Here is a 14039-nt window from a genome sequence, read left to right as displayed (position 1 = left end):
AAGTTAGTAGTTTATCTTGGAAAAATAAATGACCAACATTGCTGTCTAAGTGTTTTGAGAAAATATGACACTTCATTGTATAATATGCTTAGATCCAAAGGCACCGAACTTTTTTAACAGTATTTTCGCTAAGTGGTTTACTGTGATGTCGCAATTAACGAAATTGGAACAGTGCACATCAACTGCACACTGTAGAAAAACATTCTTGATTTGTTGCTCTCCAATTGTAGGGGAAACTGGTACCTGTGAATCACTATCGTATTATGAACTTGTGTTGGAATTCAGAATTGTGTTCACATCAATGGCTGTTCTTCCAAAGTTTTATGTGTATTTTTCTATAAATTCACAAAAAATACTCAAACTAGCTAGCCATATTTAAATAGGTTTTTCCAAGCCACCTATTAGTGAAAGTAAGTTGCCAACTCTTTGACAAGTTTTGCAGCATATTCTGCATTTAAAAGAAAATTTCCCATTTAAAACAAACAGCATATTACAAGCTGTTGATTAGGTAATGTGTTTGGAACATAGCAGGTATCAAACAATAACAAAGCACAATGCACATATAAAGCCAGAAAAATCTTGGGATGCTTGATTTTCATTGAAAGATAACTAATAAAAAGAAAGTGACCAAGGTAGGAAATTTAATATCATCTTGGATATATTGTTTGATATTGGTAAACAGAAAGGCAATTGCTTTGATTCAAGATGAGAATTTTTTGTCAACTAAGAAAAAAGAAGATGACATTGCCTTTTGTCAGAACAAACAACTAAAGGATGCTCAACTAAGAGTGGAAATGGCAATGTTCTTTATGGTTATGTAGAACAAGATTGTACAATAATTTTGCAGAGGAAACCGGTTTTAGAAAGACTTGCCAAAGAATCCAATTCTTAACTAGATCAAACCCCACCCATTACTTCATCACCAACTTCCCTAATAATTTCAACCCCAACTCAAATTTTAGCACCCATTACCCACCATAAACCCAAATAAATCGAACAGCCAGGTGGTGCCCCAACAGCACCGTTTATTTTGGGGCATGCAAACAGCAATACCAAAATGACTGATACCAGACTGATTGTCTTTAGTCATCCCATACCCTTTTTCTACAACTTTAGATGTTGGTTAGGCCATTTGGGTGTTATTCTGTTAAGTTTAGGGCTTCTTCTGACAAGGTTAGGTCTTGTTCTGGAGATTTTGGGTCGTCAGACTGGAAAAAAAAGCAGAAACAATAAATTAACAAATAATGTAGATCTGAACATGACAATAATGTTTTCAAACATTTCAATTGTATATACCAGGGGTGGGCCACTTACGGCCCGCGGGCCAGATCCGGCCCGCCAACACCAATAATCCGGCCCGCGACCTATTTTACAAACTGGGCATGAAGTCATTCTCCATATTTCTGGCTGATTTAACTACGAAAAAGAAAATATTTTTTTGCGCTTTGCGTTAATCTTGTTCCTCCATCGAGTGTAAATCGCAAAACGCCCTAGTTTATCCTTGATTAACTGCCGTTGCAGTTATAATAAGATGCGTAAAGTCTACACATTTAACATTAACGGCCCGCGGAGACCTTTTTTAGTTTGGTTTTGGCCCGCGACTAGAAAAAGTTGCCCACCCCTGGGATATACTGTACTAATAATGTTTAAAGTAAAGTCCCAAAGTTTTCTAGAATATGAGGTTAAAATCTAGAAACGAATCCAGAATATTGAATCCCAGTATATTTATAATTAATTATTTTTCACCAATTCAATATGTTTTATAATACATCGTTTTTTATTTTCAAACAAACATGATCTGTTATTTAGGCAGTCAAATAAAACGCTGCAAAGAATGCAAAGTTGCTACTACCAGTAATGTGAACTATTATTAGTCTGTGCCACAACCTCTCCAATATTGGCACAAAAGTTGACCTTGTTAACCCAGAATGTTAATTTGCAAATTAATTTTGCTCACACAATAACGTTTGATTTGGCACTTACAGATTAGGCGAGGTTATCGGCAAGTAATTGGTCGGCCGAAAAAAATGATGACACACTAAAAGGCTGCAATAAAAGCAACATAGTAATTGTTACGCCACCGCCTCCGGCCTTAGGCGCATCCTTTCACGATAAACAAATAAATTATAACAGTTCCAAATACTTAAAATAAACAGCATAATTGGACTCCTAATCCAATTTAGATACAAATATTATACAGGATCAAATCGAGGGCATACAACTAACAAAATGTATACAAAAAGTCTACAGATTAAATCAGTATAAGTGCATGTCTCAACCATAACAAAATATTTTTTTGATCCATCTTGATTTATGTGTTTATTTTTAATCTATCTGAAAGCAACTACATGAAATCATTACATCTTTATCGCCAAATAAACATAATTACTTTACTCAACAAGTAATTTCTTTTTTTTTTTTTTTTGCAACTTGATAAATGCACTTTTTTTGAGTTATGTATATGTTTTACGTCTTTTGAGTATCAACTTAATCTTGGGTTGCTCCGCAAAGAAAATAAAAATATACATTCGATGCCCACTTTCTACAAAACATTAATATCATACCTTGACAATCTCCCCACATACAGGGCTAAATATCATATTTTTATCAGTTAGATAAAGAATAATCTGTGTTCAGTTTTGCATGCTTACCTATATGCCAGTTTGTAATACAAAAATTTATTTTAAAAATTATGAAAATAATTGCGAATCTCTCGAGACCCACAGTTGAGAATTCATGATATAAACAATAAAAGTTATCGCTATTCTAAAAAAATTGTTTTCTGCACATTTTATATGTGATCAAAAATGCAATATCAATGCAATCTTATTGGCTCTTTTTCAAGAATCTGACTTTTGTATTGTAATTTACGCTGCTACTACAAGATAAAGAGTTTAAATGATTCTCTACCCTTAGAAGCAAACTTCTATGGTGTTTTTTGTGGAATCATACAGCTGTTGGATAAATCATTCACAACTTTTTATCCCAAATATTTTTCTTATATGATCCATAAATTGTGTCTTCTCCAACTAAAATAATTTGCAATGTATTTAGCATTTTTTCTGCTCCCCCCTATTTGTAATGTATACAAAGCTAATAATAACTTGGCCTTCATATAAAGTGTTTATTGTAACATTACACCACTTCACAAAATGCCAGTAAGGTGATCGTATTCTATATATCATTTCTTAAGGCTAAATAATAATGTACGGTATTAAACTACTGATTTCCCTCAGTTGTGTATTATGGATTGGCAAAAATTGTAGTTACGCAGATTTACCATTTTTTCTGTTTTTCAGCCCCCCTGTTTACATTACAAAAATACAGAGGTCTATTTTAATTTAAAAGCAATTTTTCATTTAGTTATGGTTGGGCATCTGGAGATTGGAGTTCTTGTGAATTGATTCACAATGCCAGCTGTGGAGGTGGTCTGCAGTGGAGAGATGTCTACTGTGTTCAATTCAGTAGAATTGTGAGAGTACACTTTTGTAACATTATCTTATTTTAGTTGTGTCCCTTCATGATTTTGTTTGTTGTGTTCTTAGAATAGTGCTGAACTTCAAAATGACAGCACAGATCGTACCAGCGCATGGGTACAGATGCAACCTGTTGAAGAACTATTTTGTAATGCGGTAGGAAATTTATCTTTTACAGTTGCATTCTATATTTCAAAGCTTAATCGGGATTTATTTATTTCATTTAATATTGGTGGTGGTTAATATTGCATACAAAATAAAATTCAAATAAATATTTTTGCTATATATTTAAATAAACTAGCATGTTTGGCACCATGTTACTTACAAACTAACAAATGTCTCTGTTTTAAATATGGGTTAAACTGTTTAATTTCTACAGTTTACAATGTCATCTCATGATTGATTTAAATGATTGTTTAGTATGTGGTTGTTTGTTGTCTCTCATTTATAAACATCTGGTAAATACTGGGTGACACAATGGCGATACAGAACAATGATGCCAATTAAAAGGATATTGGTTTAATCCCAATTCCCGAGGATTGGTTCTCTCAGGGGTCCTATAATTATCTTTTAGACCTAGGGAATTGATGTTACTAAAGTGTTTTATTACTTCAGTAGCATTTGTGTATTTTTGTCTGCAGTTTTCAATCTCATAGATTGTAATTAGGTACCTTTTAGTCCACATCCTCTTTAGAACTTAAAATTTGGTAGACTCCAATTTGACTTTGCTAAAGTTGATTAATTTTAGGCTGTGGTATTAATTTTACAAGTAAGGACTGTTAACCTAACAATATTTTGATATTAAACCGAATCGCAAATAATTTTCTAATTTAAATGCGCTTCCACAGATTTACCTTAGTTTAGGATCGGCAGTTCAAAATGATTTTAGCCCATGTTAATAATTTATGAGCAAAATAGCGTTTAATTGTGTAACTTTTATTTTGCTTTGGCCAGTTAAAAGCAACATGCAGTGGCTATGTTGATTTATTATTTGTTGGTGTGGTCTATTTTAAATAAAGTAACACAACTGTCAATTTATCTTTCATTCTGTCAACTTAACTTGTGTTAATTTTTAACTTTTGTCATCAACAGCATTTCGTTATGTTATTGAACTAAGAGGTAGAATATATATGCACTATAGGGAACTCGTAAAAGTGTAAACCAGTATGATATTTTGTGAAAGTATAAATATTTTTTTTCATATACCAGGTACCATATTCCATATTAATATTAGGCTTGTTTTTTATTAATACATACTTTTTAATCTTGTAATTGCTTGACAAATGGCCATTTGACTTTTCTGTAAGCTAAATTCTGTCACAACCAAGTTTGAATATTGTCACAACTTAGTTGTTTTTAATTTAGGGTACATAACTTTCAGGCACGCTATCTCATATATCACATTTTGCACAACTAGGCACTACTCTTGATGAACCCTTGGGATACCCATTGTTGTTTAGGTAATTGCGATAGCATTCTATCTGTTCCTTCACATTGTTTCTATCAGTTGCCACCATTGGAAAAATAAACACATTAAATCTTTTAATAGTTTCTCACAGTTGTGTTTGTGGTTTTGGACTTTAATTATCTACCTCAATGCAGGATGAAAGGCTCCACACATGGCGCGAATGTAATATAACATGCCATGAACCATGTGTGATGGGTGACTGGTCGGACTGGTCACTCTGTGCTCTTCCTAAATGCCCTGGTGACTTAAACTACACAAACACAACCACTAAACGCAGACGTAGTAAGAGGTGGAAAGGTTTTCAGCGTCGAGTGAGGCCGATCTATGATGATCAAGGATCTCCGGAAGATTGTCCACACACGATTGAAGTGATACCATGCGATAATTCAAGGTTCGTTAGTAAAACTTAGGATGAAGTAGTAGTACGTTTTTCCTTATTTTTTATCTTGTAGGTGCTTTCATTGGAAAGTTGTCGGCCTATCAGCATGCAAACCACATATTGGTTTGTGTGGAAACGGTATAATGGACCAGCAGGTTGAGTGCCGTGATATGTGGGGGAAAAAAGTTGCCGAGCAACAATGCCTAACTGAACCCTTACCAAATCCTGTCGCTCGATTAGTGGACTGCCATGTGCCCTGTCCAGGTGATTGTGTGTTGTCAATGTGGAGCTCATGGACTCCCTGTCCACACACATGTAAGGGCGATAAAAGTCGTTCACATGAGCAAATCAGGTAAATTTATACTTCCCTCCACATTTATTTTTGTACTTAAACATCTTCAATTTTTTAGAAAACGTTCAATACTTGCACTCGCTGGCCCAGGGAAAACACCTTGTCCCCGACGCCAAGCCTTAAGTGAAAGTAGGCGCTGCAATCAGAACAAATGTTCCGTTTACTTCTGGGAAAAGTCGAAATGGCAAAGTTGTCAGTTAGAAGACAGCCTCATACCAATTGTAAGATATTTTTAAATAATGCGATTAAAAATACCTGTAGTTGCTAAGAAGTACTGTCAACAAAGGAAAATGTTCGTGTTTAATTGTTTTAATGTTTTAGTAAAATTGGCCATTTTTTTATATTTTTCCTGTGTTTCGTATTTTTTTGTTCAAATTGTTATTTTATAACTTTCAGTTGCTTCCACACTTTTAACAATTTTACCTAAACAAAACCTATATATAGTATAGTAGTTGCACGGGACTTTTTTTGGTTAGTTGTTTTTCTATGTAACTAGATTTGCCCAGTTTGTAACTTATATCAAATACGTTGTTATTGGGACTATAAGATTTGATCATTTTGCCGTTTGACGTGCTACGAAAAGGGTCAATGAACAAAGTTATCATTAGTAGTGCACTTACAACAAACTTTAAATTATAAGGAAAACATACTGAAACACCTGGTGATCCGTTCTTGAAAAAGTATCATTGATTACCGCGCACCATATCGTTTATTTCTTATTTAACATTAATTTTATATGGATTACTTTACTATTAATTCAATTACAATTATCTGTGGCAGCCGACCGGATTGGAAGGCGTTCGGTTTCCGCAAGCGGATGAGAATAATGGAACATCACAACAAGGTCTTGTTTATCCCGGAAGGAATTTGCTGGACATATGTGTGGTTGGCTACCAAACAAGAAGTGTCAGATGTAGCAAGAAAGACAGCGTATCTGTACGAAACAAGGTATTTCTCTTTCTAATACATGCCAAACTTTCTATATTACTTTAATTATCCTTGGAATGGTTTAAAATATATTTTCGAAAATACCCATGATTCGTCCAAATTCAGCGATTTTCAAACTTGTTCTATAGTTCTATAGTGGTCTTTATTACATAAGCACAATTAAAAAAGGCTCTTCAATTGGTTTACATTTGTTCAAAGTTTCTTGTTTACAGAATGCACAATTTTACGATCTATAAAAGTTAATATTTTATTTAATGATTTTTTAACCTTAGTGGTATATAGTTGTTTAGGGGTTTAAAGTGTGAATCACAAGTGATTTGTTACCCATGTTTTAATTCGCACAATGGGGCACTATCGATAAGCCTATTCTAGGGGGAAATAAAATCGTTTAAGCGACTAGTGAAGTTTCAAGATTTCGCAATATAAAAGCACTACTCTTAAAAAATGTTGTTTAAGTGCGAAATTTTTGTTTCAATTCTTTATTAGTTATTTAATTTATACCTAACTACGTAAAGTAGAGTTGTAACTTAGACTCGCGTGAAATCTAAAATTAGCAGGAAATATTTTTGTCAGAACTGCATAAAGTGGGACAAGCCAACGATCGCTCGGTCGTGTGTGGTGGGATGTCGACAAGATTGTGTCTTATCTCATTGGTCTCAATGGAGCAGCTGCAGCGATCAGTGCCGGAAACTGGCGCCTAGTTCTGTTTATTGGGCACAGACGCGAGGTCAAAACACAGGAGGTGATCACTACAATCTCTCCATTGCCACTTACACTAATATTTACAGAAACAAATCAACAGGATCATTCTTATTAAACTATCTAGTATCGGTATGAGTTCTTATTTGGTCGTACCTGTCGTTAACAAACTCCATGACTTCACAAAAGTGTTGCCATGTTTGTCTTTTTAATTTTTGTCTCATTTTCCTTACGTTAGCAATTTGTGTGTTTGTAGGATTGGTAAGAGTGAAGCAAGTGCGTCGTCGTTTTGTTGTACAACACAGGCTGGGAAGCGGCGAACCATGTCGATTACAAAAGGTGCAGGAACGAGATTGTTCAGAAGCTGAACAGTGCTCTGTTTTTAAGTAGGTTTGGGTTTAACGATTGACCCTACTTATATTATTTATTGCTACAGTAGCTAGCAGACTACTACTATTTATAAATTCACATGGGTAAATCTGTGGTAAAAACTGTTCGCGTCACACTTTTTTTTAATTAACAAAAAATAACACACAATCGCCCGTAACACACGGCAAGGCAATAGGTGAATGTCTTAAAATTATTTGCTAAAGGAATAGTGTTCATTCAAGTCTCCTATGCTTTTGCTTACATGCGTGTTTGTAAGACAAATAGGTTATTTTCCTAAAAGATTAAAGTTTTGCGACACACTTTACCGTTTTAGCTATACCTTTATTTTTACACGTATCATATGTTTTTTTACAAAAATTAATGAGGTCTGTTTAATTATATAAAATACTTTTTGAGTGTATGTAGCTTACAAACAAACATTCAAGGTCTGAATAACCAGATAATTGACCAGGTATTTGACAGTTTTTAGAGACGGCTTTACCGCACTTTTAAGTGGCACGACATGATTAGGCACCTTTTACGTCCTTCCCTAAACAGTTATCATCACAACAATTGGCGGCTTGTCAGGTGCGCAGTATTTTTCTCGCAGGTGGCATACAGGCATATGGAGTCCCTGTGTTCTGGCGAAGAGAACAGTCAATCTTGATGGCGGCGACACGTGCCGTGGTATACAGACTCGTTCTGTAAAATGTCGCGTTCAAACTTTATTCAATGGTTTTTCTTCAGCAAACGCAAGTCACTGTTTCCAGGTAATTGAACGAAATTTGGGGCTGATATGCTGCAGATAATTGAACATCGCCATGTTTCATCTCGCAGATAGTGGATAAAATGCCACATACTACCCGATCTTGTTACACCGAATGTCGCCAAAGCAGCAAACTGCAGCGATGGCTGCGACGTGTTGGTTGCAAGGCAACTCTGGCGCCACAAGGCTTCGGTAGCAGTGTTACCAAGAGGCCAACAGGCAGCACAACAGGAAACATTGATGACGCTATCACGTACGTCCCCAAAGAGACCGAAGCACGACCTATTGGACCCTGGTCTTCATGCCTTCTGGATCAGGTCGAGGTTAGTCTCCGGTAAAACGTTTTGTTTGTTTCTTACCCCCAAGTTTAGTTCCCTATTTATCGTTATCAGGATATGTAAACTACTGATTCTCAGTAGTGATCCAGGTGACCAATACTTCCTTTCGCTACATTAAAAGATGTAAATAAGAAACTTAACTTCGGTAATGCTTGTCCGATTTTATTTCAGCTTTTCGTAACAATCCTGTTTTCTTCATGGTTTTTACATGAAGGCCAAAATATTTTATAGGGGAGGCGAATTATGTTCCAGAGGATTTTCTGAATAAGTTTTAAAGGCTTTTTGCTACCGGTTTAGCAAGAAAAAAATTCCAAGTTGTCTGAGTTACTATAGTTTTTTTACCGTATCATTATTCACATATTATTTTCCAGACGCCAAATCGATCTTTTTGCAGTGCCTTTCCAATAAATGTCAGAAGCTCCTGTTGCTTTTCGTTGTTAAGTTGAACAATTATATAGTTAAGAACGAGTTTTCCATAAGAGGGTTTGCCTAATTAGTCTTTTAAGTATTATTTTATTGAGGACTAGGATTGAACATCTCATTGAGTTTACTGACCTATCTGTAATACAATTTTGACCCGTGGCGTTTATAAGGGGTCAGCATAGCAAAATGGTCTGTCTGATATTTTTTTAAAAGATGGTCCAACAAAGGTTGAAAATCACTGATGTAAACGACATGTAATATGTTTCGGTAAAACTTACTGTGTTTAATTGGCATATATTTTGGAATATTTTGGTTTGGTTTTGTTTTTGGAAAAGGGTATTGTATGTTCCCTGGAAATATTGTATTGTATATACCAGGGGTGGCCAACCAATGGGATATCAAGAGCCACATTTTTTACTTGGTTAACCGCTGAGAGCCACACCTTACACACATGGAACGAAATAAATAGCCTATTACTCCATTTCTTACTCACTCCATCAAAGCGATCGCACGAAGCATGAAAAAAATGCCTTTATTTCGTTAAATATAGACAAAATTTTAATTTAGATGGAGACGCGACGCGTTGGATGAAAAAATACACATTTCTCGATATAATGTCATTTATCAATATCATTTAGGCATATATTTTGCGTTTATCTTATTTCAAAAGTATTACTAAAAATACATTGGCCTTAAGGCAAACAGTCGGAGTCGGAACCGGCAATAATCCATACATTAACCAAACAAAATCGAAACATTCTAAAAAATCATAAGTGCAACAAGAACGTAAGAGCCGCATTGAACTGGGTGAAGAGCCGCATGCGGCTCGCGAGCCGCGTGTTGGCCACCCCTGGTACCTGGTATATACATTTTTAGTGCATTCATTGTTTTTTCGGATTTTAAAGTATAAAATAAATTCAACTCTTTGTCTTCAGTGTTTTCAGTTCTTTAGGCCAATGACAAATCTTCGGCGATGAGTTTAAAGATAATGTTGAGGTGCAGTGTTCCGGCTAGGTCATTATTTTTGCGTTTTGGGGCACTTGCACACTTTTTCCCATAAGTCACAATGGCTAATATTTGTAAAAAAGGGATTTTTGACGCTGTTTTTTTAAGCGTAAAAAGATATGATCTAGCGAAGTTAAAACTTTCAAGCTTACTGTTTTATTAAAACAGTGTACAACGCAAAATTTATGTATAATTAAAAAGTAATGATGTGACTTATTTCTAAAATGGATCCACTCAATTAGCAGCCTGAATTTATGTCGTTTTAAACTGGGAATACGCGAGCGCACAGGGTCTAATTTCAAATATCAAGTCTGTGTCTCTTAATCACTAATACGCGTAGTGCCATCTCTGTGTAAGTTTGCTGAAGCCGCAGCGGTCCCCAAACTAACATCACAAATATGCAACAAAAACAGGCCGGCGTTTTATTTTGAAATTGCGCATTTAAAGCCGCTTTTAATGAAATTTTGTTATAGTTAAACTCTGGTGATGAAGACGACTGTCCGATTAATATTGGCCAACCAAGAAGCACTCAAACAGTTTTCAAGCCGAAATACTCTGCAGACGATCCGGTGAAACAATGTGGCAACGGAAGACGTAAGCGTGCTTTAGGTTGTTTTGAAAAGGGGTCTGCCGTCCTGGTTGACATTTCTCACTGTCTATATCAATCGTTTACAGAAGAAGAATGCCAGGTAATTTATATTTAGTATTTTAATTTTTTCAGGCTGAATAATAATTGTTCTAGAAGTAGTAAAAAACATTATACCATTAGGTTTAGTTATTTTTTTAGAAACCCATACGTAAAATGCATTGCCGCTGTCTTCCGGCCTGTGCCACAGATATGCAAACATGATGTTATCATAATATCATATAATATTGTTTGCCATAACAAAGGCTTGGTAATCTGTCAAAAATAAGCAAATAGGCGTCTTGCATGTTGTGCGTCCCCATTGGAAGCCAAAGTGACCTACAAACGTAAGCCTTTTGTCGAAAAAATCCCAACATGTATATTGTTAAACACTGATCTGGCAAAACAAAAGCTACTTGGCTACACAATTTTTGAAACAAATCTGCAGCACTTCCCCCAAACCTGCCCCAAAAATATATATATGCGCGTTTGGTAGTTTTGGTAACTTATATTTTGTTGATATCCTGCTCTACAAATGCAAATTAAATTGGGCGATATAAATAAAAATAAAAATAGGGGGAATATAAAATGTACAAAGTTCAAGTAAATGCCTCGCCTATCTTGAATTAGATTCAATTAGTAGCAAAAATTTTTATAAGCTCGAGATGTCGTTGTTAGTTTAAACAATCTAAATATTGTTTTACTGTAAAATTTACCCTATTAACCATTTGTTCGTTTAAATAGCTAAACAAAGTGATTTGGCATCTCTTAGTTTGTTGTCCTGTGTAACTGTGTCGTACGGTCAATTGCTATGCTGAATGGATTTCAACTAAACGAAAATACGCCAGGTACCCTGTCCTGAAGACTGCGTCATGACTGAGTGGGCAAAGTGGGGACAGTGTGGCAAACTCGTACCGGAAAGAACTATAACGGGGGGCACGCCGACAACCGAAACGCCGAACTTTTTAGCATGTGGAAACCATGTGAAAGTGCGGGTAAAGTTTCGCCTGGATGATTCACGTCACGGAGGTCGGGCCTGTCCGTTGCTCGATCGGCACTCGCAGGTAAAAAATCCCTATGAAATAACATCGCGAACTATACATTGCGTTATGTTAGTGATTTTAACTATTTGGCATGTTAGACGGAATTTTGATAAGCCTGGGCGCTACTGCGATCTTCAATTATTTCTTTTTACATAATTCTACACAAATAATATTACTTTATTGAATGTAACCGACGTTTAAAACGACACACTAATATGTCAATTCGTTAAAATTTAATACAAGGTTTTTCATGCAACATTACGTTTTTTGCATTTATATGTTTCTATAGTTACGCCAGTGGAAACCGTGCAGAACAGAATGCGATCACACGTTTTGGGTTACCACCTCCTGGGACACCTGCCTTATTACCAACCAAACATCTGAACGTCACCGATGTGGTTCCGGTAAGATTGGTATAATGCTGAACTACTAAAACCAATTTAATGATTAGAACTGCAAAATGCAGCTGTTAGTAACGTTTGTCAATAATGATTTAAACTCATAACTAGTTAGGCCTTTTATTCGTATCACAGGTTTTCAAACACAGGCAGTTCAGTGCTACCAGACCAGTTTTGAAAAGGGTCGAGCAAATTTTGCTCGTATCCTTTCCGACCCAAAGCTGTGTGACTGGGAAGCAATGCCTGTCGGATCACGACCCTGCGAGGCGCCTTGTCCGCAACGTTGTGTGGTATCAGCTTGGTCAGCGTGGAGTCAATGTCAACTAGGCCACGGCGAGGGGCCGGGCCAAGAGGGTTCCTGCCAAAATAGCACAAAAAGACGGCGGAGATATATTTTGCGTCAGCCAGGAAATGCAGCGCGTGAGTCATTGTATATGTAATCGGAATACTATCCATAGTAGCCCAAGTAACTGTGCAAGATAATGAAATTGTGAAATAAACTAAACCAAGCATAGTCATAAGTGCTTAGATCAGAGGTGTATAAACTGAGTTAACGGCCTACTTTAGTTTAAGTTTTAGTCCTTCCCGCGACACAAATATATTTTCAAGAATAGTTTACAGCTTTTTTTTGCAAATTTCCTGGGCATACGAACACTATTTCTGCTTGACGAGTCACTTTGAAACTGATTTAGTGTATATTATTTAGCCGTGTAACTCCCATTGTATCTCTACTTTTTTGTTTATATTAAGTGGTTTAGCAGTTTTACAGTAGGATTCACGAGGAGTACTACCTAATAAACACGTGGAGAATAAACTCTTGGGGGTTTCTCTATGCTATGCATGGGCGAACTACGGCCCGCGAACCTGACTTTCACCGTTAAATGTGCCCGTTTCACCGTTAAATGTGGCCCGCGGGCCATTTCACAAAACATTTCAAACAATGGGTTTATAAAATATTAAACATGAAATGAGTTTAAAAAATATTGAATTCTGTCGTACATAATTACATACAGCATATAGTGCAAGGGTGGATTCATAATTTTAGTCTTGGGGCATAAAAAGTCTTACATATGACGTCACAAGTGCGTTATAGGTCAGGTAATCTTTAGAAACGTGTTATTCTCGGACAATAGCTAAGCCATTAAAAATTATACGCATTGAGCGCATTAAGAGATTAGCACTATATAATCTCTACACCTGAATTACTGCACTTATTCACAATTGAGGCACTCATAGCAGCCGAATAAAAATGTAGCAAATGCTGGGAAAAAAGGCCGCGGGCCTGTAATTGGATCACGCTAACTTACATTTTTCATTGGGCTCGACACATAAATTGCAGGAATATGTAAATTATGCGTTTGCGAAATTGGTCATCAAAGTCAAATAAAATGTGCTTTATTTAAATTAGTATTATTGCATACGATCTAGCTATTCCTATACATACTGAAACTAATGGATCTGATCCAATACTTGAGTCTTTATCAGTGTACAGGAATTTATTAATCACACAAAGGCTTACACAAGTCAATTAATATCTTATTCACATAGAATCAAAAACAATGTTATTAAAACAGAAACACCATCAGCAAAAACAATGTTATTAAAACAGAAACACCATCAGTGTAAGTTAAACTTTATCGCCAAACACTTATAAGTAACTTACAAGGTGAGCTCCTACCGCGACAAGGTAGTAACACCAACTGCCGTTAGGACAACTACAATGTCAAGGCACCATGTACTCAGTGACCTT

The 14039-nt window shown here is 36.0% G+C and overlaps 1 protein-coding gene across 4 annotated transcripts in view; it reads left to right on the top strand.

Moving 5' to 3' along the window:
* The window catches only part of LOC146148580 (thrombospondin type-1 domain-containing protein 7A-like), a 28525-nt gene that overhangs the window by 6410 nt on the left and 8076 nt on the right, over positions 1-14039 (top strand). For 2 of the 4 annotated variants that reach the window (XM_083388553.1, XM_083388552.1), the window contains exons 8-21: positions 3364-3472; positions 3546-3632; positions 5079-5335; positions 5397-5675; positions 5734-5896; positions 6456-6623; positions 7197-7365; positions 7579-7708; positions 8302-8461; positions 8529-8780; positions 10697-10912; positions 11697-11912; positions 12181-12295; positions 12425-12709. In XM_083388553.1, coding sequence (XP_083244679.1) covers positions 3364-3472; positions 3546-3632; positions 5079-5335; positions 5397-5675; positions 5734-5896; positions 6456-6623; positions 7197-7365; positions 7579-7708; positions 8302-8461; positions 8529-8780; positions 10697-10912; positions 11697-11912; positions 12181-12295; positions 12425-12709 — 2606 coding nt within the window. Of the gene's footprint in view, positions 1-2384; positions 3473-3545; positions 3633-5078; positions 5336-5396; positions 5676-5733; positions 5897-6455; positions 6624-7196; positions 7366-7578; positions 7709-8301; positions 8462-8528; positions 8781-10696; positions 10913-11696; positions 11913-12180; positions 12296-12424; positions 12710-14039 lie in introns of those variants that run through there. The other 2 variants (XM_083388554.1, XM_083388555.1) reach the window with 2 other exon arrangements.

The sequence above is a fragment of the Ascidiella aspersa genome, chromosome 4 (assembly GCF_963924565.1).
Source record: "Ascidiella aspersa chromosome 4, kaAscAspe10.2, whole genome shotgun sequence".
Lineage (NCBI taxonomy): Eukaryota > Metazoa > Chordata > Ascidiacea > Phlebobranchia > Ascidiidae > Ascidiella > Ascidiella aspersa.
This window is presented reverse-complemented; position numbering and strand designations above follow the sequence as displayed.